The sequence below is a fragment of the Haplochromis burtoni genome, unplaced genomic scaffold (genome assembly GCF_018398535.1).
Source record: "Haplochromis burtoni strain Fernald_Lab_line unplaced genomic scaffold, NCSU_Asbu1 Contig_229, whole genome shotgun sequence".
NCBI classification, from domain to species: Eukaryota; Metazoa; Chordata; class Actinopteri; order Cichliformes; family Cichlidae; genus Haplochromis; species Haplochromis burtoni.
This window is the reverse complement of record NW_024582590.1, coordinates 75,166-100,531: the sequence shown is the minus strand read 5'-3', so window position 1 is coordinate 100,531 and position 25,366 is coordinate 75,166. Positions and strand designations below refer to the sequence as shown.

The 25,366-nt window shown below is 42.3% G+C and overlaps 3 protein-coding genes across 4 annotated transcripts in view; all 3 read left to right on the top strand.

Moving 5' to 3' along the window:
• The window catches only part of LOC121815488, a 13,158-nt gene extending 11,570 nt beyond the window's left edge, over positions 1 to 1,588 (top strand). The window contains exon 4 of the mRNA XM_042226812.1: positions 889 to 1,588. Within this exon, the coding sequence (XP_042082746.1) occupies positions 889 to 1,551 (663 nt within the window). The 3' untranslated portion in view covers positions 1,552 to 1,588. The remainder of the gene's footprint in view (positions 1 to 888) is intronic.
• A 1,073-nt stretch (positions 1,589 to 2,661) lies between these two features.
• Positions 2,662 to 7,757, top strand: LOC102313094 (protein piccolo). The gene is made up of 3 exons (XM_005937432.3): positions 2,662 to 4,336; positions 4,446 to 4,501; positions 5,643 to 7,757. Exons 1-3 carry the CDS (start codon positions 4,311 to 4,313, stop codon positions 7,751 to 7,753), a joined length of 2,193 nt encoding a protein of 730 aa, XP_005937494.1. The 5' UTR covers positions 2,662 to 4,310; the 3' UTR covers positions 7,754 to 7,757.
• Positions 7,758 to 7,891: 134 nt separating this feature from the next.
• On the top strand, positions 7,892 to 25,354 carry slc12a3 (solute carrier family 12 member 3). 2 transcript variants are annotated; one of them, XM_005937431.3, is made up of 27 exons: positions 7,892 to 8,005; positions 14,018 to 14,417; positions 14,492 to 14,635; positions 15,177 to 15,252; positions 15,347 to 15,442; positions 15,546 to 15,685; positions 15,784 to 15,894; positions 16,605 to 16,716; positions 16,801 to 16,931; positions 17,072 to 17,156; positions 17,465 to 17,625; positions 18,014 to 18,121; positions 18,459 to 18,582; positions 19,437 to 19,538; positions 19,643 to 19,798; positions 19,880 to 19,979; positions 20,995 to 21,106; positions 21,214 to 21,351; positions 21,451 to 21,557; positions 21,730 to 21,812; positions 22,016 to 22,093; positions 22,190 to 22,288; positions 22,383 to 22,494; positions 22,853 to 22,939; positions 23,698 to 23,836; positions 23,948 to 24,015; positions 24,153 to 25,354. In XM_005937431.3, the coding sequence occupies exons 2-27, from the start codon at positions 14,136 to 14,138 to the stop codon at positions 24,292 to 24,294; spliced, it is 3,093 nt and encodes a 1,030-aa protein (XP_005937493.1). In that variant the 5' UTR covers positions 7,892 to 8,005; positions 14,018 to 14,135; the 3' UTR covers positions 24,295 to 25,354. The 2 variants fall into 2 exon arrangements, with proteins under 2 accessions (XP_005937493.1, XP_042082744.1); XM_042226810.1 differs by having other exon boundaries at positions 7,952 to 8,005; positions 14,090 to 14,417.
• The last annotated feature ends 12 nt before the right edge of the window (positions 25,355 to 25,366 follow it).

Genomic DNA, 25,366 nt, shown 5'->3' with positions numbered 1-25,366 from the left:
TTTGTTCCACAATAGATTGTGTTGCTGCACGGACGTTTTAGGGTGTCACACAAGTAAGGATTGTTAGGCTGTATGTTGCTGTTGTACATGGCAGAGGACCAATCTGAGTCGCATGACTTGTTAATAAAACTTACTACCCCGTTGGGTAGGAAATAGATATTCTGGAGTCTGTCGTGAATGAGACCAGAATATAACAGACAGTGTTTTAGTAGGTAAAGGTGAATGGCTTGGCCAGTTGAGCTGTGGTTTCGGGAAGGCCTCAAAGGGTACCAGGCGTGGCAGATCCCCCGTGTACTAAATGGATGTGAAGAAGATAAAGAATTTAAAAGGGAGGCAGGGTGGGGCACGTAAGGGAATGAACAACTTGTAACTAGGAGAACATGTGGATAAGAACTGGAAGGCGTGTGTTTGGAGGCTTGGGCCCGCTCTTGGAATTCTGATACTTTCTCCAATTAAAGTGACATTAAAAGCAGACTGTAGTTAAACATGTAAAACGTTTCTGAACCCAACATTCCCCAGAGAGCCTCCTAAATGAGTAATTGTAGGTCTGTGCAAAAGTTTCTTGAGCTGCAATCATCTGCATTTCTTGCCGCCTTACAGATTAGGAAACAAATTTTGGTCCACTCAGAAAAGAACTATCAAATTTAAGTTACTTTCCTCCTGTTAAGATAAATCTGCATCAGTATACTGTCAAACTGTAGATGTTTTTTAGCTTGGTATAATCTGTATTCTTACCCATGTTCTCTCTCAGCCACAAGTCCTGTGCAGCCTAGAGCGTGGCAGGGTGGAAGAGGGGAACACGATGTGTATGGAAGTCCTCGTCCTTTCCAGTACATGAGGGCTCTGCAGCCGACAGATCCAAAGATCTACCCTAATGTGCGCGATCAGGTCCAAGTCCAATCCCCGAGATCGTATCAGCCACGCTCCAATATTCCCGCCCACAGACCCATGGAAACGTATCCGCTCCAGCCTCGAGCACACAGAAACCACCTTGTGGCCAAGCCCAGGAGCTTTGACTTGAGCCTGAGGATTCCTTTTGCTCAGTCTCGTGATGGTGCTAATCCTCCTGGGTACGGACCAAGCGGCTTTATTATTGACAACAGTTTTAATAATCCCGGCAGACGCCATGGCCATGACGCTTCCAAGCTGGGCTACCAGTTCAGCTTATCCGTTCCCTTTTCACGAGGTTCTCCACGCCGCCAGGAACATCACGGCGGACATCGACACAGGCCTGCGGAAGCTGATTTGGGCCACCAAAGACCGCAGGTTTATGTGCCGGCTCATACAAGGCCGCACCCCGATGAGCATCATCATCGTGATGAAGGCCGCCCTGGTCGGGTCTCTGCATTTCCGGAGCCAGATGGACTGGAACGCCCATCAAGGCCGCGCCATCCTCAGAGATATGTCGACCCTTACAGTGGCTACTACAACTCCCACATGAATCCTACGTGGAACGACTACTGGTGGTATTACCATGGACCTCACTGGGGTCATGTAAAGCATCCATCTTCTGACCCTTGGCCAAATTTCCATCGGTCAGCTTCAGACTGACATGGATGGAAGAGACGAGCCAAACTCGCAGGGCTCAGGTGGGTCACTGGTTTTTGGCTATTACAACATGGTATTTCTTGATGGTCCCCCTCCTGAGCCTTTATCAAATGCAGTGGAGCACTGAGGTTTGGCAGTTGCTGAAAGAAGACTTTCTGCTGGCCTTGCTTGGCCAGATTGGCTGGCCTTGGCCAAATCCCTTTAAGCAAAATATGTAATTCTCAGATTATACTATTCACCAATATGTTTCCTCTAGACGAGCCCCTAAAATTGAGGCTGATAAGTTTGAGTGTGCCTGATCTAAAACCTAATGCTGCAGGCTCTTAAGCTTTTAACGTCTGCCACACCACTACTAGCATATCATTAAGAAACTTGCGTTTTCCTCCAAATCAGACTTGAAAATTAAAGTGACTGGATGTAGCGCAAAACTGTAAGTGGTAGTCTGCTCAGGTACCAGTTTCAGCCCTGTTAGAGGCAATGGACAAAATGCTGATTGGCCTAGAACTGGCAAGAGCTTGAGGATCCCCACACTTGTGTACAGGTAAAACTGGAGATTTTTCGTTTAAAAATATGTCCGTCCACATGTAAACGCTAAAAATGAAATGTTGGCAAATCAAAGCCTGGGACTGAAAGACTAAAGTACTTCCAAAAAGGTTTTGTTTTCTTGGAAAGGCAGACGAATGTTACTTTTCAAATGCCTTCAGCATTTCAAATCTTAATAATTAAAGTATTTTGGTTGGTGTAGACTTGCAACTAGGAATGAACAATAAAAAGTAAATTTATTCAAATCCACGTTAGGATTGTGGGAGCAGCTGTGTTGAATGTAGAGGCCACGTCCGAAGTTCCCTCTGATGCCTCTGTCTTTCTAAACGGACGGACAGTAACTGTAAGAACTGCAGATAGTCAGATTAACAGCAACAGTATTTTGTCCCTATCCGCCATTGTAGAAATTCATCTCATGTAAACGATGACATGGCGCACAGCGTCGCGTCGGACAAAGCGCACACCTGTGACGTTCCGGGACTAAATATCAGTTTTCCTCATCCACACGTAAACGCAAAAACTGAGTATTTGAAATTCTCCACCCTGGCAGGAGTTTTTAAAAATCTGTTTTCAGTTTTACGTGTGGACGAAAGGTGCAAATGCACAGAAATCTGCGTTTTCAAAAACACCCGTGTACATGTGGCCCTAGCCTTACTTCAAGTCAACCCTTGGATATGGACAAATATAATTTTACATAGCTAGATGTACCGCCACTGCATGCCATGAGAGATGCCACATTTTCAGCAAACAGCTCTTGGGGAGTTCTATTATTGGTGAAAAATACAATTTTACGGCTGTCGTTGGAGTTTCTTTTATTTTTAAAGTTGTCAGTTGTGTAGATAAACACTGGCTCATGTGTGTTAGATGCCTGTTTTATGCTTGACTGATTTGTAGGTCAGGTTTACATTCCTGCAGCTGTGTCCATGGTGGGGGTTTGTTTTTCACACCAACCACACAAAGAAAATCATCAGATCGGGTGAAATAAAACAAAACATTTTCTGTTATCACATTTTGGTGAGTCTGTGTGAACTTGAGCTCACTTGCACCTCACTGGGTTAAATCCCAGTGCATCTTATTCTTTAGCCAGAGTGGGTCGTCTGCCGCCTCCTATCCCAGCATCCTTCTTTCACTCCACCCTCTGCTTGTCCTCCTTCATTACATCCATGAATCTTCTTTGAGGTCTTCCTCTTTATTGCCTGGCAGCTCTATTTTTGACATCCTTTGTCAGTGTATCCACTCTCCCTCCTCTGTACAAAAAAGAGGAAAAACAGTCTACTCTAGAGTTTGAATCGGATATTAAAATTTTATTCATCTTTCATCAACCTTTTGAACACAGCTTGAAAGCTTTTAGAGCTGTATTCAAAAATGTCAAGCTGATTAGCGCACACTGTAAATTTTCTGTTCAGTGTTAATTTATTTCTCTCATGATTTTCTCAGTAACGTCAAAATAAAAGCACCCAAGTTCACTGTGTGTATGTTGGAGCCTTTACATGTTTATTTCCTGGCTTGGCCACAGATGACAGACCGACTCCTCCTCCTTCAGCTGTTCATGAATTTCCACAGCCAAATCTGGTTGTGGTGATACTTGCAGGTTCTTGTAGTGTGTCGTTGAATTAGCTTCAGTTTGTGGTTGAAGGCTAAACAGCACATTCAGTCATGTAGTGTTGCCTCACCCCAAGAACAATTCAGCTATTTAATCTCAAAGTATTTGCTTTCTTAACATAAAAAACATATATTTCATACCTCTGATAAATTTGTCTTTAATGTCGCAAATTTATTTTATGTTGGTGCTTGAGCTCAATGCAAGACTTTTATTATTAGTGTTTTATTTCATGTCAAAATGTGTATAAAAGCGCATAAAACTGTAAAAGGAAAACAATACGGCGCTGTACTGTAGAAGTTAAAATCAAATGTGTTCTTATTGTCCACATCCCCTCTGGGGCATAGATTCAATCATTCTAACGTCTCAGCCAGGCCAATCACATCAAGTGTTTGCACCTGTGTGAGGCAGAGTTTGCTTCAGCCCAACTTTTCATTAGGAAGATGGAAAAGACACACACAGACAGCCGCGTGGCTTGGATGCTCGACTTTGAGTCTCGTGGGTGTTTGGTTGGAGGAGCTGGAAGTTGGGCTTTCTGGATCCACGGCTGACAGGGCAGCTGTGCTGCACAGTCCAGCTCAGCGCTCGCAGCTGTGAGGACACAGCGACTGCAGCAGTCATGGCTGCTGGCTTCCTAATTGCAAGGTAACACATTAAATATGAAACCAAATGGGTTTTATTAGTTCCATTTTATTTATTTGAGTCTTTGTTTGTCTGGGTCTACCTTGACTGTGTATTTGTAACTGTTTAACAGATTATTGCTGGTCTGTTTGTTGAGTGAGGTGAACTACTCCTCAGCTTTTCCAAGAGGTAAGCCTGACTCACCTCCTGCTGTTTGGAAATGGGGCTAAAACTCTTCTTGTTAAAATACCTGTGTTACTATAACGTCCTGCAAGTCTAACCCTGTTAAGAATTGATCCATTAGCAACAATTTAACAGCTCCCCTAATTAAAGTAAGACCAAACACTAGGCCTACGATCTGATACACAGCACTGACAAGTCAGGGTGGTGCTTTAAGCAAACTGTGCATTTGCTTTTGTTTGTATCTTGATGTAGTTTTCTGATTAGGAACAGGTTAAGTTAGCCTTTCAAATTAAAACTGTCTGGGTCCATGGCGTGGAGGATGGCTGCCATTCCTCCTCCGCCTTCATGGATTCAGACAGAAAGTTGGAGGTTGAGTGATTTAAATTAACAACTTTCCTGATGTAAGTGCATTTCTGTGTGGCAGACTAAAGCAATATGTCGGTAATTAAGTCCGTGACTGACAGGAAAGAGAGGGAACTAATACAAAAATCCACATTCCTATATTGCAATATTGTTTTGCTATACAGCAAATGGAGAATCTATAAAGGGGATTCGAGGTGGCACTCTTCTTCAGTCCTGAAATGTAATTTTTACAATCCGAATCTAATAAATGATTAAATATTGTCAGTGAAATACCAGTGTAAGTAAAAAAAAAATTAAATGTAAGCTTTATTCAGTCCTGTTTCAATGTACATGGTCTTGAAACAGGACTGTGCAGAGCATGTCTGCAGTATTTTAATGTTATGGAGTTACAGGGTCTAAATGCTCCACACAATAAATATGAGTTGTCCTGTGCTTCATGTTACGCTGCTTAAAATGTCGCACAGGGAACTAAACAAGAACCTTGTTTAAGCCAACTGTCAGGCCTGTTTATTCTTTATGGCACATCTCTGCTTTGTTCTTGTTCCTCCCAGAGAAACCTCATTTGAAAAAACGGTAATGTAGTTCTGTGCATTAGCAAACTGTTTCTGTGCTGCTAATCACCAATTATGAAGCTAAATAGATCAAATGAATTATGCTCTTATGATAGATTCCTGCAGAAATATGTTGTTGAGGTTCTAGAGGTGTTTGTTTGGAAAATATAGTCTAAATGTCCAAATTTTACAATGTAATTTGTAACTTAACCTTCACCTGTTTTCTTTCATAGCCAGAAGTTTTGTGCAACCGGGAGTGTGGCAAAGTGAAGGAGAGGAGGAAGAAGCCTACAACTATGAGAACTGTCATCCTTTCTACTACATCAGTGCCCAGGACAAAACATTGGAAAAGCAGGGACGTTTTAGGACGGCCCCTTTCCATATCTGTAAACAAAACCATCCCATTGTGTACCAAAAAGCCTCAAACGTCAAGCCTGCAAACCCCTTGCAGCCACGATCTAATGTTGCCACCAAATGGCCAAAGGAGACTGTTCTACCCCAGCCTCCACCACAGAAGAAATATCTGTCACCCAAACCCAAAAGCTACGAATTCAATCTGAAGATTCCCTTTCTTGATTTCCTGATAAGAAATGATGTAAAGAATTCTTCTAATAAAAAACATGATGGTGGAAATGATGTGCCTGCTGTCGCCAAACCAGGCTTTCAGGTCGGCTCGTCTGTTTCCTCTTCATCTGTCTCTCAGTCTCTCAACACCCCAACCAATAGCCACTTTGTCCACTTGGCAAGTCAACACAAACCAGAGACTCCTGATTCTTTAAACCCAGAAAAACCCATTTCAGCCATGACTGAATCAAGGCAACCCTCCTTAAACTCTGCTAGTATGGGCCATACAGAAACACAGGAGCAGCCATTTCCCATGAAACCACAATCAAGTTCAACTTTATTTGGATCAGGAAGACCTTTCGTAAGTTTTGCAACACCCCAGCAAGAGACTAGTGAGCCAGTTCATATTAAGCCAAGTTCATCTCTGGCTGAGTCAACAAGACCTCTCTTAAGCTTTGGAACAACACAGCAGCAGACTTATAAGCCAGTTCGTGTTAAACCTCCAAGTTCAACCATGACTGAATTAGAACAGCCTTTCCTAAACCTTGGAACAACGCAACACGACGGTTATGAGCCATATCCTATTAAACCACAATCAAACTCTGCCATGATTGGATTAAGGCAACCCTTCTTAAACTCTGCTGGTACAGAAGCACAGGAGAAACCTTATGAGCCATATCCCATCAAACTACAGCCAAGCTCGACCCTGATTGAACCAGCGAGGCCTTTACATTTTACATCACCACAGCATCACATTCATGAGCCAGTTCGTGCTAAACCACCAAGTTCAAACCAGATTGGAACAGAACGGCCTTTTGTGAACTTTGGAACAACACAACACCAGAGTTATGGGCCATATCTAGTTAAACCACAATCGAAGTCTGCCATAATTGGATTAAGGCAACCCTTCTTAAACTCTGCTGGTGCAGATGCACAGGAGAAGCTTTATAAGCCATATCCCATCAAACTACAGTCCAGTTCAACCCTGGTGGAACCAGTGAGGCCTTTACATTATGCATCACCCCAGCAAAACATTCATGAGCCAGTTGGTGTTAAACCACAAAGTTCAAAGCATATTGGAACAGAACGGCCTCTTGTGAACTTTGGAACAACACAGACTCGTGAGCAACATCCCATTAAACCACAATCGAATTCAAACCTCATTGCATCAGCAAGGCCTTTCCTAAGTTTTGCAGCACCACAGCAAGAGACCTATGAGCCATTTCACATTAAACCACAAAGTTCAACCCCAGCTGTATCAGAGCGACCTTACTTTGGAACAATACAACAGCAAACTTATGAGCCATATCCAATTAAACCACAATCTAGTTCAACCATGGCTGCATCTGCTAAGCCTTTCCTGAACTTCGCAGCACCACAGCAGCAAACTTATGAGCCATTTCATATTAAACCACAATCAAGCTCAGATCGGTTAACCTCAGACTGGCCTGCCTTAAACTATGCTGCTATTGGACACTCACAAGCACAACAGGCTTATGAGCCATTTTACTTGAACTCGCGGTCAACTTCAACCCACTTTGGATCAGAGGGGCCTGCCTTTAACTCTGCAGCTGCACGTCAGAATTATGAGCCGGTTCATGCCAAAATGCAATCTTATGACAGTTGGCCATATTTTAAGGACGGGTCAACGATATCTTCAAGCCAAATGAGAGTCCAAAGACAGGACTCTGCCAGAAACAAACTCAACAGGAAACGCGACTACCCAAAACTTTTTGATGTGGCTGGAAGTGATGGTCATAACGAACTTGCTTATGTTTAACAAGTTCAGGCTCAAGGTTTTAAGTCTGCAATTGTCAAAAACTGTCAAGTTCATAGTTCATCCCTTTGCTTCCAAGACTTCTTTTTTCATATCCAGCCACCAGCCCTTCTGATTTCATCTCCAGTGACAACCAGGATACAAACCCAAACAATCTGGAACCATTTTCATCCTCACCTCTGTTCATCTTGCCTAACAACACTTTGATAACAGCCTTGTCAGTTCAATTGGAAGCAAAAAGTACCTGAGGTTTAGGTGAGTCATTACATTCTTATGATTTGAATAAATCTGTGAAAACTGGTATAATGTCTGAATCTCTTGTCTTACAGTTGTGCACTTGAACTGAAGAGATGTTAATCTGTACTCATGTGAAAGTGCCCATGCTCCATCCTGTTTAAGTCTTTTGATTGGCTGCTCTCAAGACGAAACGGTGACAGTCATGTCTGTGCACTATAAACTGAAAGCAGGTGACAGAGCAAAGGTTAGAAATATCTAGCTACTTCAACCTGTTAAGCTGACCGAAGTCTTTTTGATTTTGTTTAATCCATACAAAAAACATGAAGTATAGATTTAACTCTTGCAGAGCGCAGCTTTCCATGTTTGTGTGGCCGGGTGAACTGATTTTTAGTCTAATCTTGTGCCCTGCAGCTTCACAGCAAAAAGCCTCCAGGATGTCATGGTATTTCACAGAGCTGCAGCCGAGCACAGTGACCTGTAGTTTCTTCAAACTGTATAAATGCAGAGGTGCAAAGAGGCTGTTTTCATGTTTTTGTTGGAGGTTTGAGATTAAAACACTGACAAGTTGTTGCACTTGTTGCATTGGCACTGCATCACTACTAGGACATTAATCTAAGATAAGGTAAAGGAGGCACATCTGGAAACCTCCTGGTTTCCATGGTTGAAGTCGCAGTCTACAGGCCACAGAAGCAGTCTGGCTGGCCAAGAGTTTACCACCATAAAGCGTTTTTAGTTAAAGGTAGAGGAATGTCTTGTGTTGTTACTTGCTTGTTTTTGTGTGTTTTAGTTCCTGCATTAGCTCAAACTTTAATTACCAACAGATCCAACAGAGTTGTAAATGGTGTGATTGGGAACATAGTTATGTGATTGTTACCATGGTTTATAACCCTTAGGTCACCATCTTGTAGTCTGACCTGTGGGTTAACCACTTGTGGAAGAGTGGCACTGATGGAAAATAAACGATGTTCACTATCTATAGAAAACTAGTCACTCATCCTTTTTGGTCTCTATAATTGAGTGTAAAGCAATCCAATAACATTTCATGGTTATATACTGGCCAACTCTGAAACATTTCTTGCTTTTAGTTTTTCTAAAAGTCACTGAATGGTGGATCTTCCCTTTTGTATGAAAAGAAAAAAATTTGTCTCCAAATCTAAGCTCTTCGAGGCTTTCCCCCCCCCCCCCTCCCCCAACAATACATCCCTAAACCTTTTTTGTTTTCCCCTAATGCAAAACTGGTTTATGAAGTTATCTGCTCACCACTGGCATTTTTTAATTGTTAGCATAAATAATGAGTCGGTCTAGATTCCCCCGTTATTCCACCACTGGTGAGTCTGGTGGGGCCCTGAGCGGCCCTTCTACCCGTGTTATTATCTAAGAAATATTCAAGCACCAGTGTGTTTTAAACAGTGTAAAGACAAATTGATCACTCTGCTCAGTCATGTCTCGGTCAGAGTTGGACACACTAGACTGCTCTGCTAGCTAAATTAACAAATATAAAATGTTAAAGCAAAAGAGAGAAATATTGTGGTACTGGCTGAAGTTGTTATTCAAATGTCTCCTCCGCAGATGAGGCTAGCCCAGCAGCATTTAGTTATATTTAACCTTTATTTGCTTTACTCACCACGGTCTTGTTTTTTCACACTCCCAGAAAAGTAACTCTCCACTTTCATGGAGTGGCTTTTGTTGTCTTTATCTTTGTCTAAAGAGAATCATGTGTGATACTTGTAGTGGGAATCTGGTGGGGCCTCCGTGGGAGCTCAGGTCTTTCCCACTGCCACTGCAAACCTTGCACACTGCCTCCATTACTCTCATAGTTTACTTTTCCCTTCTAATTGCAAGTTGGTAACTTTGCGTTTTTGAAACCTAATCTGCTCGTACCCAGTATTTTTATCACAGCGGGGTATAGTGTTGAGGTACCCGTTTAGTTTTTATTAGCTGCAGTGAAAACAGTTCAGGGTCTTTGTCAAATCTCAAGATTCCTCACAAATATGTCGTCTATTGTATTCAACGATGAGAACTCACTGGAGTAGTTGAAGGAGCAAGTACATCGAGAGGGAGAGGAGGAAGAGAAGGACTTCAACGTAGCTCTTGAAGTGAGGTTACTGCTGCTTACTGTGCTGGAAAATCACCACCCATTCACACACATTTTAATTGCCCTTTTAAAATTGGCGGACTGTAGATTATTAAAGGTCTTTACTTTTTCACTGGGTTCAAGAGTTGAGGACATGAATATCATATTTACATCCATATCACCAAACCATATAAATTTTCCATTGAAAATAACTAGTCCGAGTACTTGTACAGTTTGCCAGTGTAACGAACACATCGGGCACGAATGAGAGGAAGCCGGTGTAACATTGAAGCTGCAAGGAGCAGGGGGGGAGGACTTTAAATACCTGGAGTCAACCGTCCAAAACAACAGACGGAGCAGCGAGAAGAGGATAGAGCAGGAAGGGCGACGTGGGTGAAGACGAGTGTCAGGGGTGTTTTGTGATGGACTCAGAGCAGTGAGAGTAAAAGGAAAGGTTTTTAAGCTGAGAGCGGCTCTGAGAAGTTAAGATGTTCATTGGGAATGAACAGAATTTGAAATGAGTCCTCAGAGGGAAGCTCTGAGTCCGAGAGGTCAGAAATGGTTTGCACACGTGCAGCCGAGGGAGAGTGAATACACCAGATAAATGCTTCCAGACGTAGTGAAGGAGGACATGCATGTTGACGTTACAGAGGAGGATGCTGGGATAGGATGAGACTGAGGAAGATGATCCACTGTGTGCCCCCCCCCCCCAAGAAAAAAAAAACCGAGCAGATAAGGAAAAGTTTTGTTGCTGCAGTATCGCGTTTGAAATTCATTACAGTTGTGGGTTTTCCTCAGTGGAATCAATGTAACTATTTCCTGATGAGATCATCATTACAGGAAGCGATGGTTTTGTTCCCTCAGTATGGAATCAAATGATAAAACATAACAATGATCAACTACATCGAAATGTCAATGAGGGCAGAACAAAAAACAGAGTCATGTTTATCTGTCCAGTTTACCTTGGTGCAGTCTATGCCGGGGTGTCAAACATAAGTCCTGGGCCCACAGTTACCCTGGCAAAAGCTCAAATATGGCCATAGTTTTGTAGTTTTTCCTGTTGAGATAGATGCTTACTTCACCACTGACACAACACCTAATAACAGAGTTGGACAAAGTTGCTTTTCCTACTGTCGATCACGTAAATGTAATAATTTTTGTTTTTCATTTTTGTTTGGAAATTAAAAGACTTTTTGTGAGTTAATGAAAACTTCATATTCTGTAATTAAAAATGGCTCTTACCATGAAAAAGCATAGAAAGTGTTTGTCTGACTGGGTGAATGAGGCAAGTTGTGTAAAGCGCTCTGGGTGCTCGCAGTGGGAAAAACTCTATATAAGAACCATTTACCAGTTACAAGAACAGGCTGGACAATGAACTAGCAGAACTTTTATTTTACATATTTAATTTTACTCGGTTGCCTCACAGTGTAAAATGAGTTTGGTTATACCTGATCTATGGGAAGCATGGCAGAGCTTAAAATGCAAAATCCAATAGCACTGTTGTAAATGACGAAATGAAGGTTAATTAAGTAGACGGTACAGATTTAAACAACATGTGGGGCTTAGTTACATTTTACCTGAACACTGAAGGACACTGCAGTTATCTCAGATTTATATAAGAGAAAACGGATAAACCCAGAGCTTTAAAACCTGCTGGGTGTCTGTTTGTTTTTCTGCTTCAAGGTCAGTTATTTAAACTGCAGAGCTGCAGCTGCCGAACACACAGCCCAGCTTAATTATTTAACTGTTTTAAAAAGGAAGAAGTAATTCAGAGTAATGAGCCTCCACCTTTAAGTGGAAACGGGTCTTTTCTTTGTTATCAAGGTGTCGTAACAGCACTGTTCAGCTGCAGGCAAAAACTAAGAAGTTTAATTCTGGAAAAATAACCAGGTGACATCACAGTGATGTCACCAAAGTTACTCTTACAGCCCAAAACTTACGAACAGTAAAATAAGTTTGTATTTCACGTCGGATTCTGTGTTACGGTGGTCAGAAAAAAGACAGAATTAGTCCTGTGAGCAAAATAAATGTTTCAGGTGCTCTGCAGCTCGAATATGACAAGAACGTCTGAGGAAGCTGAGTGACGGGGTTATACTGTGACAAAGCAGCGTGAAGAGATGCAACAAGTTACATCTGTCAGATTAACAACCGTTTGTATCTTTCCATGAATGCATGTAGTATGAGTTAACCTGGTTTATTCCCAACATGATGCAGAGTACGAAAAGAATACATCAGTGAAGTGTTAATACTGTTGTTTCTGAGGACGGGTTGGTTACGTTCTAGGTTTACAGTAGACTAAAAGTTATATTTTGTCACAGTGTCGGGTGTATGTTTGTTCCCTAATGTTTCCATGTGGTGGTCGATAAAGTGACGATTCTGCTGTAATCACAGATTGGCACGCTCACGTTAAATTGTTCTAAAGAAAAGACTAAAAGGATCTGATCTTCATTAACTTTGAAAAGATGAAACGTATCACCGTATTTCTTCCAACACTAGAAATTTTGTTAATTTTTCTTTAACCTCCTATTCCACGGCAGCATTTTTAATTTCTCTTTGATATTTGGCCTGATTGGGTCCTGATGAATGTAAAAACAAAGAATTACCAGATTTTTTTTTTTTTACCTAATTTTTGTTTCCAAAAAAATCAGAGCCACATATGAGGATATTCGTTTAAAATTTTAATAGAACAGTGGCAGTATAACATCCTCGTAAGTGGATATCAGGCCCATGTAGAGCAAAATTGAGTATTTTGGTCTAAATAACCCAACATGTGATGTCCACATATGTGGACGCAGGTGCTAGGAGGTTAAAGGATCTCACAAAACAAACTAAATATTTGAAGATCATTTTTAGTTGTCATGCAGTAGTAAATATGACACGAATCTCTGTGAAAGTTTGCATTAATCATAGCTTGTATGGAGAGCCTGTGACTTTTAAACAGTGAGGTTGGCATTTGTTACTGTGGGGGAACAATGACGTTCTTCCAGAACATATTCATAGGGGTGGCCACATCGAGGCACCTGAAAATATTGGGGTGGTACACCAAAAACAGAACAACGGAGGGGAGGGGGTGGCGACGGGAAATTGTGAGGGGTCGACAAAGTGGCACAGTGTGAATGACGACAATTCTATATGAATAAGTAAATGTTTCAGCTCATTGTAGGGTGTCTTCCTCGGTCTTCTGCTCACGTTTACTAAAATTATTGCCAACATGGGGCAGTCTTGCCAGGGGAGGCCCAGTATTTGGGTGGTGGCCCGTGCCCTCCTGAACCCCCCCTTCCCATTTTGGGTGATACACGTTTGTGGTGCTGTGTAGCGTCGCCGAGAAGAACTTTCACAGTGATGCATGTTGTCTGTAACTCTGTCTTTTAGCCAAGATATTCTTCTAAATTTACATTTTCAGACATTAGATATTTGTCTTGATTTTTGGGGTATAATTAACACCGTATTGGTTTGATGCAGAGAAACAAGTGAAACTGAAATGCGACTGGAAAAGTCACGATAATTTCAAACTCTTTCATGCTCTGTTGACTGATTTAACTGTCGAGGATACGCTGCAGGTGCGTGTTTGTCTGTAATGATGCTGTTTTACATCTTAACCAAAAGTCCCCTCAGGAGATTACCAACTTCTCGAAACTGAGCGATAAGAAGTACACACAGGCTATAAAATCCCCCACTTCTGGTAACTCCTCCATTATTTGAGCTTTTGGAAAACTTTGAAGTGTTGAAGGGCGTTGCGCATGTGACTCCATAAAAATGGAACCGTGTGTTAACTGGCCCTGCTCAGTCCAAAAGGGGCTGACCCTGTCATGTGAAATTGTCCGTGTCAGGCTTAATAGGTTGTGTAATAAGTTGTTTAATTGTTCACTGAACTAGCCCTCTACCACGGCTTCAGGCTCTTCCTGCATAGTTAAGGTCAAATATAAAACCAACCCCTCTTTCATCTTGAGCTACAGCATGGCTCCTGCACAGTCACTGACTCAGACGCTGGGATAGGACGCTCAACGTCGGCTCCCTTTCTTCACTAGACTCGTGGTCACAGACATTTTTAAAAAGATAATTCTGCTGTTCTGAATGGAGTTACAAGGAGCCAATGATGGCATTCGCCTGGCTGCCTACAGAGCCAATCTCCCTGCGCCAGTGGCTAATGGTAAAGCGACATCAGGAGGCTTTGAGTCCGATTACTACACGTGTGATGGGGATGGCAGCAGTGTCGCATCTCGCGTATCTGTTGATTTAACTGGCTACGAGACTCTGGATGCCCCGCCGCGCTACGACTTCTATGCCAACACGGAGGTGTGGGGCCGACGGAGGCAGTTCAGGCCATCTCTGTTCCAGCTGCACGCCGGCCCTGAGGTGAGGGATCTCTTATTTATTTAATTACGAAAACTAAGAGAGAAGAACTGAGTTTGGTTTTGTGTCTTGAGCAGGATGACTCCAGACCTCCCATGTATGAAGAGACAACAGGTGGACAGGCGGAGGCAGGAGGGAAGGACAGCTCTGAGGAAGATGAGGATGAGCAAAAGGAGCCGCCAACTGAACCCACGCGCTTCGGATGGGTGCAGGGGGTCATGGTAGGTGGAGGCTTTGACCGATGGGAGGCGATTTTTCTGCTGCTGTTTTTGAACTTGGAGCAATCTTGAATCTCCAGATATGTAAAGTTAAAAGATATTTTTCTTAGACTTAACGTTGAAGGCCTCTAAAGCAGCATTCGTTTTGTGTTTCCTGCAATTTAATTCAACTTAAACAAGGAATTAGAAAAGATTAAAATCTGAGACTAATGTAATTTAACTGTCGCCTGTTTTTGCACGTGAAGCTGTGAAAATGTGAAATTGTTTCTGAACATGTTTGCTTGTTTTTGACTCCCTGAGGCATTAAAGGGTTACAGAGTTCAGTCAACGACTTATTGTTAAAGGAAGTTAAAAATATTACCCGTGTGAAACTAAGTTTCTTCCAAAACCAAAAAAAGTAGATGACGATTTCATATTTGATGCACTTTATACATCGTGCATGTAGGCTGGGACAGAAACAGGACTTTTACTGAGCCTCCACAGTGATGCCGTTGATGATACTTAGACACCAGCAGGCTTTACTCAGTGTTGCATCTGTTCTCAGATCCGCTGCATGTTGAACATATGGGGGGTGATCTTGTACCTGAGGCTGCCTTGGATCACTGCTCAGGCTGGTATAGGTATGTCCAACGACCGCATCCTTTATCCACAGCACATGTTTCCCAGACGGTGAGTATCCCTCACACTCACAGTGTGTTTCCCTGTTCTCATCAGGGATGACCTGGGTCATCATCCTGCTGTCCTCGACTATAACTGGGATCACTGGTCTCTCGACCTCAGCCATCGCCACTAATGGCAAAGTCAAAGGAGGTTGGATTTGTTCACTGCCACATGCAACAGCCTAGCTCTTTACTTTTAATGCTGCTGATTCCACACACAGTGCTCACTTTTTAATCTACCCTCTCATCTGCAGGCGGGACGTACTTTCTGATCAGTCGCAGCCTCGGTCCAGAGCTCGGCGGGTCAATCGGTCTCATCTTTGCCTTTGCGAATGCTGTAGCTGTGGCGATGCACACCGTGGGCTTTGCTGAGACTGTTACCGACCTCATGCGTGTGAGTAGCATGCCGTTTTATACGTGCGCTTTTATAAAATACAGTAAATAATGTCTGTTCATTGTCTTTACGCGTGAAATGTCTTTGTGCGCCATCAGGAAAATGAAGCCGTCATGGTGGATCGAACTAACGACATCCGCATCATCGGCATCATCACGGTGACATGTCTGCTGGGCATCTCAATGGCTGGCATGGCCTGGGAGTCAAAGGTTAGCTTAACCAGTTGCATGTGACACTATGATAAGCTGCCATAGTGGTTTGGATTTAAATGAATAGAATTTTTGCTAATTTTGTATTCAGATTATGAAGCCAGAGTCACTAACCAGTCCGGTATCTGGAAAAATCATTATGAAGCCATCTCACTCTTTCACATACTAGCAGAGGACTCGCCCTCTTCCTAGTTAGCATGTTGACGCTAGTCTTTGTGATAAACCCGGCAAGCAAGACACCAAGTCACAGCCGCCAACGATGAAAGACTGAGCCACACTTCAGCAATAAAATGAACATGTTTCCAGCCTGGTGCAAAAGCAGCTAATGTCCCCTTCAGATTTTGGTAACTCAGCAGTGTGGTGTTCTTAACTGAAAGGTGTGCTGGCACAGGCAGGCTTAGCTCCTGGGTCTCGCCTCCGTTAGCTGAGAAGTTTGCGTTGGTGAACTTGTCGCATTTTAATGGCCTTTTTTCTGCATTTTGTTTTATTCATGCATGGGCGTGTTTATGCTTGCTAACCAAGCTTTCCATGTTTCCATCTCCACCACTTTCATTTCTGGCTCAATAAATAATCTAATTAAAAATTAAAATCAAAAAACTGCTTTTTAGTTCAACCTGGATGCATAATCGATGCGTAACGATGTGACTTTGTCCATCTTTTGTTTACAGTGTGTGCATCTGCATGTTTACAGCCTATTCTTCCTCCCACAGGCACAGGTTCTCTTCTTCATCGTCATCATGGTCTCATTTGCCAGTTACATTGTTGGAACAATCATTCCTGCTTCACCTGAGAAACAATCCAAAGGTTTCTTTAGCTACAAAGGTGACTATGCAGTGAGCCGGTCGTGCAGTTTGCGGTAGTTTATCGCCGAGCTCTCCTGTAAACTCACTCTCTTCCCTTTAACAGCAAATATCTTTGCTGCAAATTTTGTACCTGACTGGCGAGGGCCAGGGGGCAGCTTCTTCGGCATGTTCTCCATTTTCTTCCCCTCTGCCACGGGCATCCTGGCAGGAGCGAACATCTCCGGAGATCTGAAGGCATGTTATACAAATGCTTCTTTTTTTTTAATAGAGGGAATAATATACAGATAAGCCAGTCGGCTTCATGCACACACACAGCTTTAAATTCAATTTACGTATGTTCATGTTTTTAAAAGCCTTTGTCGTCTCCCCCTCAGAATCCAGCAGTGGCCATCCCCCGAGGGACGCTGCTGGCTATTTTCTGGACCACAGTATCCTACCTCATCATCTCTGCTACCATTGGTACTGCATGCCTCTGGAAAAAGCTCTATTTTAGAGTTGATACTTTTTTATTTTATTTATATGAAATAAGCTTACAAGCAAGTCTTGTAACTGCATTTTGCACCTGCAAAGTATCCAAACCACTTTTATTGCAGTTTCTGCCAGAGCAGCTGTTTCCACCACACTTTATCATAACGCACACACACGGCTCTATGTGCATAGTATCCCAATAATTGTTGTTTTATGCAACAGCTCCCTGATCGCACAGTTTTCCTCCTGTAGGAGACCAAAAAAAAGCAACCCTTAAATTCGTCTTTGTGTCCTCCCAGGATCCTGCGTGGTGCGGGATGCGTCTGGCGTTTTGAACGACACGCTGTCTCCCTCATCAGCAGTCGAGGATTGTGTTGGTACAGCATGCCAGTATGGCTGGGACTTCACAGGGTGCATCAACAACAAGACGTGCGTCTATGGTATTCACAACTACTATCAGGTCAACACACACACACACACACACACACACACACACACACACACACACACACACACACACACACACACACACACACACAGGAAATAAAAGTCAGTGCTGCATTTTCTTCCTGGTCATCATGGAAACTTCTAGTCTGTTCTACCCTGATGTGCAAAGTGCTTTGGGGTCCTTAGGGACTAGTAAGGCGCTATACACATACAGGCCATTTACCATTTACCTGACTAAGGTGATCCCGTTTACACACTTTCACTACTTTTCTGTAATTTCCCCTTACTCTCGCTCCACGGTCACACTCCCGCTCTATTAAGCAGCCACAGCAGGTCACCTTGTAAACACAAAGATGTTTCTGCCCTCTGAGTGTACTGAGTGAGCGTATTTCTGTCTGCAGTCGATGAGCATGGTGTCAGCCTTCGGCCCTCTCATCACAGCTGGGATATTTGGAGCCACTCTGTCATCAGCTTTGGCCTGCCTGGTGTCTGCTCCCAAAGTCTTCCAGGTACACGCACAGTCGGTCTTCACGGAGGTTTACAGCCATCAGATATTTCTTGTGACTCTTTAAATGTTTTTACAGAGTGTTTGCTTTACTGTGGCTTAAAGAGATGAAGTCTGACATCCGTAGATACGGGCAGTAAACTCACTTATAGAGTATGAGAGGAATCTGGGATATCTGCAGGAATATTGTTTAGACACAGGGAGAACATGTCAGACCAAATATTACATTTTCTTGTTTCTTACTCCACAGGTCGCAAACTCAGCTTTAACGATGAAAGTCCCTGAGTGTCTTCTTTCTTGTATTAATGTGTTTCTTATTCTAACCTTTCCCCCCCTCACAGTGTCTGTGTAAGGATCAACTCTACCCTCTCATTGGCTTCTTTGGCAAAGGTTATGGCAAGAACAATGAACCGATCAGAGGATACCTTCTCACATATATCATCGCTGCTTGCTTCATCCTCATCGGTGAGACTTTGAAAGAGTCCGAGTTGTGTAATATCTTTCAAATAAGATGAGTTAGAGGCATACCCGACAGGTTCAGAGGGCAATAACGGAATCATAGATGCAGCAATCAAAATGCTTTTGACAAACTGGAGGAGTCTCCCCCTGCTGGCAGTTAGAAAGAATGCGGTTTCAAGGCACTCCTGCATTGGGAACAGTGTGTCCATCTTTCATCATTAGTAGTCCCTGCTGTTGGGGTTTTAAATGTCAGTATGTGAGTGACATTTCAAACCCAAACAGCAGAGACTACCAATGCTGGGGAGCTGCTGAGAAAGACTTTCCTAATTCACAAACATTTCTGCTGTTTTCATCTAATTAAAAAAAATTTTTTTCTTCAAAACTGTTTAGAAATACACGTTATTTCATATAATCATATTAAATATAATTTATCTAATAAAATCTATCTAATAAAAAAACATTTAATAAACCAGCTCTTTGCAGAGAGAACGTTTAAAAAGAGCCGTTTTACACATTAAATGACTGTCTGTAGCTTTACAGAGCGCCATAAAGATGCAGTAAGATGTTTCAGTAGGAGCGTTTGCTTTGTAAAGGGTCAGCCAAGTTACCAAATGTACTGAATGGTACATGAAATCAAACAGTTTTGATATGTGTGATGGCATACGCTCTATGAAGCCCAAAGGCAGCCAAGTACTTAAGCTTATCTCACTGCTGATATCTGTTAATGCCAAATCAAAACTGTATTAAGTTATTAATTATGCTGTCAAGCTTTTTCCTTGCGGCTTCACATTAAAAGCTTTTTTCATGTGAAACAATCACAGAAAACAGACAAATCCTCTTCTCTTTTATTGCACCACCAGCTGAGCTGAACACCATCGCGCCCATCATCTCCAACTTCTTCCTCTGCTCCTACTCTTTGATCAACTTCAGCTGCTTCCACGCATCCATCACCAACTCACCAGGTAACCAGCTCAGAGATGGCAGAGCTGACTTTATCATTGTATATAAGAATGAATCATCATCTCAAGTTAAAATATGAACACATGTTAACTGTCTGTGTGTGCAGGTTGGCGTCCGTCCTTCAGGTTCTACAGTAAGTGGCTGTCGCTGCTGGGCGCCATATGCTCCGTGGTGATCATGTTCCTGTTGACGTGGTGGGCGGCCCTTATTGCTTTTGGCGTCGTCTTTATTCTGTTGGCATACACACTCTACAAGAAGCCAGGTAAACACACACAAACTCTCACGCACACGTGTGGAAAAACAAAGCCATGCTGCTGCTTCACTCCCTCTCTGCTGCGTTTAGATGTGAACTGGGGCTCATCAGTGCAGGCGAGCTCCTACAACATGGCTCTGAGCAGGTGTGCAGGCCTCAACAGCGTAGAGGACCACGTCAAGAACTACAGGTGAGCTTCTCCAGTGTCTCTTTCTGTTGTGAGGTACACACCCCAAACAGCTGAAGATCCACTATTAGCTCACACTTGATGAACTCACTTTTAAATCTGACATCTTCTTCTCTTTCTCTCTCTGTCCCCTCTCCCGGTATTGCCACCATGGGGAGCTCCTCTGCTCCTCAACTCTGGAATTCCCGACCTCCTGATTTAAGAAACATCTCTTCCTTCTCTCTCTTTAAGTCCCAACTCAAAACTCACTTGTTCAAAATAGCTTATCCCACATAACCTCTCCACTCTGCTCTTTTAAATTTGTTTTATGTCTTTTATGATTCTTTAAACTGCTTGTTTTTATGTTGCTTTTATTATTCTGCTGTGTACACTGTCCTTGAGAGTTCTGAAAGGTGCTTTCAAATCAAACGTATTATTATTATTATTATTATTATTATTATTATTATTATTATCATTATCAAAATTTGAAGGTTGGATGAGTGTATCTGGAGATCCTAAATTAAGTTAAGTTTCCTCTTTAGTCCAGCGGATTCTTTTTTTCATTCAGTTTGCAACAGTGTTACCATTTTTTATACTATTACTAAAGTTGGATCCACGGTTGAAATGCAGTAGTTTAAAGTTTGTTTTGAAGGACTTTATCAACACTTCAGTTACTTTCACTAACCTCATAATGACATTATGGCAACGGTGGGGAGGAAGAACACTTTTAAAGCAAAGCTTTCTTTACTTTTACGTTCTAAGATTGAACCAATGTTTCTGGAACGATTGATGCTTATTTTAACTTCTTCTGGATTCATGAAGACATGAAGTCTAGTGACTTTTTTCAGGACTGCAATGACCTTGGTCACCAAGGACATGCCCCTCAAAAATAAATGGTAAAGTCTAGCTTATGCACCAAGATACAAAAAGCAGAGTAGGACTGATAGAAGTTTATTTAGTGATTTTCCAGGAAGAGAAAAAACAAAATACGTGAGACATGAAGGGTAAACTGCTCCGTATCTAACTCCAACACTTTCAGGCCCCAGTGTTTGGTGCTAACGGGCCCTCCCAGCAGTCGCCCCGCCCTGGTGGACCTCGTCAGCTGTTTCACAAAAGATCTCAGTCTTATGTTGTGTGGAAATGTGTTAACTGTGAGTTCTCCCACTGATCGCACAATAAATCCAAACAATAATCGGAACAATGATTAATTGTTTGAAAGCGGAGTGATGAAATCTTTCTCCCTTCCCGTGTTTCGCAGGATGATCCCTCTCCTTCAGTACTGGAGAAGGCCATGAGCGACAGTCACCTGAACTGGCTCAACAAAAGGAAGGCCGGGTCGTTCTACAGAGGAGTGGTGGCTGCAGATCTGCAATCTGGCGTTAACGTGTTGCTACAGGTCAGGGGTGAAATACTGTAATTTATAGTTGAGATGTGACTGAGGTGTGGAAAGCACACCTGTGAATCCTCACCTGCTGGTGTTATGACTGTCCACCAGGGGGCAGGTTTGGGCCGTGTGAAGCCAAATGTTCTCATCATGGGTTTCAAGAAAGATTGGCGGAGTGACACACCTCAGGCTGCTCACAACTACATAGGAGTAATGCGGTAAGCCACAAAACTTTTATGACCAATACCGCTGATAAAGTATTGCTAACAGAGTATTATTTTTGCGATATCAAATATTTATTGTTTAAAAACTGAACCTTAATTCCATAAAAGCTAAAGGGTTCGAGTGTGTGTTGATGCACATGGTCATTCATTTAAATGTCGCTTTCAGTGATGCGTTCGACCTGCAGTTTGGCGTGTGCGTGCTGAGGATGAGAGAGGGATTAGAGGTCTCCAGTCCATCTCAGTCACACGGTGAGAGCCTGCATGCATATCGCAGCAGGCTGCACATCAATGAACCCGGGGATGCTGCAGCCACTGCTACGTTCCCACGGCACTTTGCTCTTGGCATCAACAAGAGGCGCGCTAGGATGTGCAGTCCACATTTATCCATCATCTTTTAAGTAGCTGCCTGCAAATAAATGAATGTGCAAAGAAATTTCTTGTTTTTGTTTCAGTTAATCCAAGTTTTGACGGTGGACCAGAGAGCATCAACAGCATCTCTGTTCCTTCCTGCGTTCAGACAAGCCCCACATGTGTGTAAATGCATGATAATATCACAGACACACAGAATACCCAAAGACCCTCTATGGTGTCATTTAAATTCTATAAAACGCGTTGTCTGTTTGCAGCTTCTGTCTCCATCGAGCCCGAGCCTCAGCATAGTACACAGTTTCAGAAAAAACAGGGAAAGAAGACCATCGACGTGTACTGGCTGTCTGATGATGGAGGTCCGAGTACATCTCCATTAGTCGCCTGCTTTATGTCTTAATTCAAGAATGTCCACAGACATTTACCCCTCGTGCGTGTGTGTGTGTATTCCAGGTCTGACCCTGCTGCTGCCTTACCTGCTGACCCGCAGAAAGCGCTGGGCCAAGTGTAAGGTCCGAGTGTTTGTGGGAGGAGACGCAGAGAAAAAGGACGAGCAGAAGCAGGAGTAAGTATCACGCACAGGTCTACAGTGTAGACCGCTTCAAAAAGTTTCTTTCTTCTCTTGGAGTTTTTCCAAATGCCCAAATCATCTCAGGAACGCAGCACTTTAGAGTCAAACTGTAGTTTGTTTTTTAATAGGTCAGTAATATAAAAATAATCTTACTGACAGCCATGTTTTGCTGTTTTCACGTAAAATTGAACAATCTTGCATCATCATCAGTCTATATTCCATCAGAAACACTTACTTTGTTTTCCCAAGAAACGGGGAAATGCAGTATATGGTCTGGCATCCTGCGTTCTCGCAGACACAGACTGCATGCTGTTAGACATGTGCTCACTCCAGCCTCACGTTCTCTTTCCAGGGTGTTGGAGCTCATCAAGAAGTTCCGTCTCGGTTTCCATAGTGTCGAAGTCCTTCCTGAAATCAACCAGCCTCCTCAGCAGATGAAGTAAGATGAGAATGAAGGATGGATGTTTGGGAATGTGAGCCAAAAAAGCTGCTGTCAGCTATCATAAGAATCCCGATCACTCAGTTTTTGTTTTGTTTTTTTATTTTAGGGTTGGTTTTTTTGTGGTACATGAAGTAAATTAGCCAAATCACTAACTTTAACCTTTTATAATATCCCCACCCACCAAACAGCTGTTGTGAAGAGCCGGGAGAGTCTGAGGACTGACTCACTTTTGAAAGCGGCCTCTAGTGGCCATTAGACGAACTGCAGCTTTTGGCGCCATGCTGACTTTAGAGATTGTTGCTTATGACAAAGAATATATTTGAACACAGTATTTCAGAAAAATCTTTAGATAACTGTTTTAAGATTTCACTTAATATATGAGCTGCTGCATTGAAAAATATTCAATTTAGCTGAATTTAGGAGTTTTATTCTTCTAAAACTAATCAGCAATTTGTTTTACATTTTCTGCTCGGGCGTCTCAGATTTGAACAGAATTGTTTTGGTTCAGAGTTTGAGCATATATAGGGAGATATAAAGTTTTAGCTTCCCTATTTATTTATTTTATAATGTGTCTATCTCAGACTACAGCTGATTTATTTAAATGAAAAATGAATTTGAAAGACTTAAAAAAAAAAAGATGTCTTGAAAAGTACAGTATGATATGTGAAGCTAAAATTTAAAACCAGACAGTTGAACAGAAGGCCGACGATGATTTGAGATGGAATAACTCCAAACTCTGTCTCTGTGTGCTTCAGTGTCCATCAGTTTGAGAAGATGGTCAGTCGCTTCAGGGTGGATACAAATTCTAAGCCGGACTCAGATTCTGGATGTGCAAGCCAACATCAGGAGCCCTGGATGATCACAGACCAGGATTTCGAGAAGAACAAGGCCAAGGTCAGACACAAACTGATCAAATATGTTTAAACCAAGCCAAAACATTTCTTCTTTCCTCGCGCATCCCGTCTTAGTTTGAACCTTTTGTTTGTTTTTTCCTGTGGAATTCAGTCTCTTCGCCAGATCCGTCTAAATGAGGTACTGCTGGATTACTCTAGAGAGGCCGCTCTCATTATAACGTGAGTAGTTTTTCTGCTTTTATTTAATAAATGATGGAAAGTGCTGAGTTTACAGGTGTTGTGAAGCTTTCACCTGAGAATGTTTCAAGCTCTTTGTTACTGGGTGAAAATCAGCTGTTTGCTGTGTTTCCTGACAGCACCATGCCAGTGGGGAGGAGAGGAGTGTGTCCCAGCACGCTCTACCTAGCGTGGCTCGACTTCTTGTCTCGTGATCTGAGACCTCCAGTCCTCCTGGTCAGAGGAAACCAGGAGAACGTTCTCACCTTTTACTGCCAGTAACATCTCCAGTGAGACCAATGGACATATATGAAACCAGTTATCCTGACATTACAACACCTTTCAGGCCACAGAAGACATTTATTTTTCCATAGATTTATTTCTTGTAATTTGATTTTCAGGTATCAGTGAATGTACTTTCTTAAGTAATGAGCACATGAAATGCTTTATTACATTTTGATTAACTCTGATCACAAAAATTTGTCAAAAGACGTCTACTGTACAGTGTCCTCTGTTTGTCAGTTAGGGTCCCTTCATGCTAATGTTGCACGCTCCACTTCATAATATACAATAAAAAATAATAAATATAGCTAACATAAATAATTGAAATAATTATGCAGGTCTTTGTTTGACAGATAATTGATATTGACAGAAAATGCTAATGATTCTTTTTTTTTTTTTAATCTTTCTATTTATTGATTTGTGGCACAGGAGCAATGGTCTCCTATAGCTTCACCATCAGTCTAATTTAACTTTGTAAATAAAGTCTTCAGTACTCTTTTTAATATTAAGGTAATGAGGTACAATGGGAACACACGGTATCACAACATGTCCTTGTTGTAACTCTCTTGTAGTTAAACCAACGAGCTATGTAATAAATCGATCATTAAATTAATAAATACTTGTATTTGTAAGTATATGCATATAATCAAAACATGATACAGTATTAAAAATGTTTAAAGGTGCTGTTGTAGTTTCTGGTCATTTTTTCACGGCAGTATTTATATTCCGATGTTTTGCTCAGACGTGTCGTTAACATCTTGTGGCTCCGTTCACTTTTCTGCATACATCTTGTGGGAATATCTGAAAGTTTACAGCTGATGTAACATGCCTGATGCAACTTCAGCTGAGATAGTTTTGCGTCTCTTATCAGAGACGGAAGTTGACAGGAGCTCTCACTAGGACTGTGTTTTAGAAAACAGCAACAGCAAAACCTTGAAGAAAGCTCACAGGAAGTGTACAAAAGAAAACATACAAATGTTTCGCTTTGGTGGTGTGTGTTCGCTTTTTACTTGGACTTTAGCCCGGGTCTAAGCGCGTTTATCTCTGCTTTTCGATACCTTCTCAAATGGCG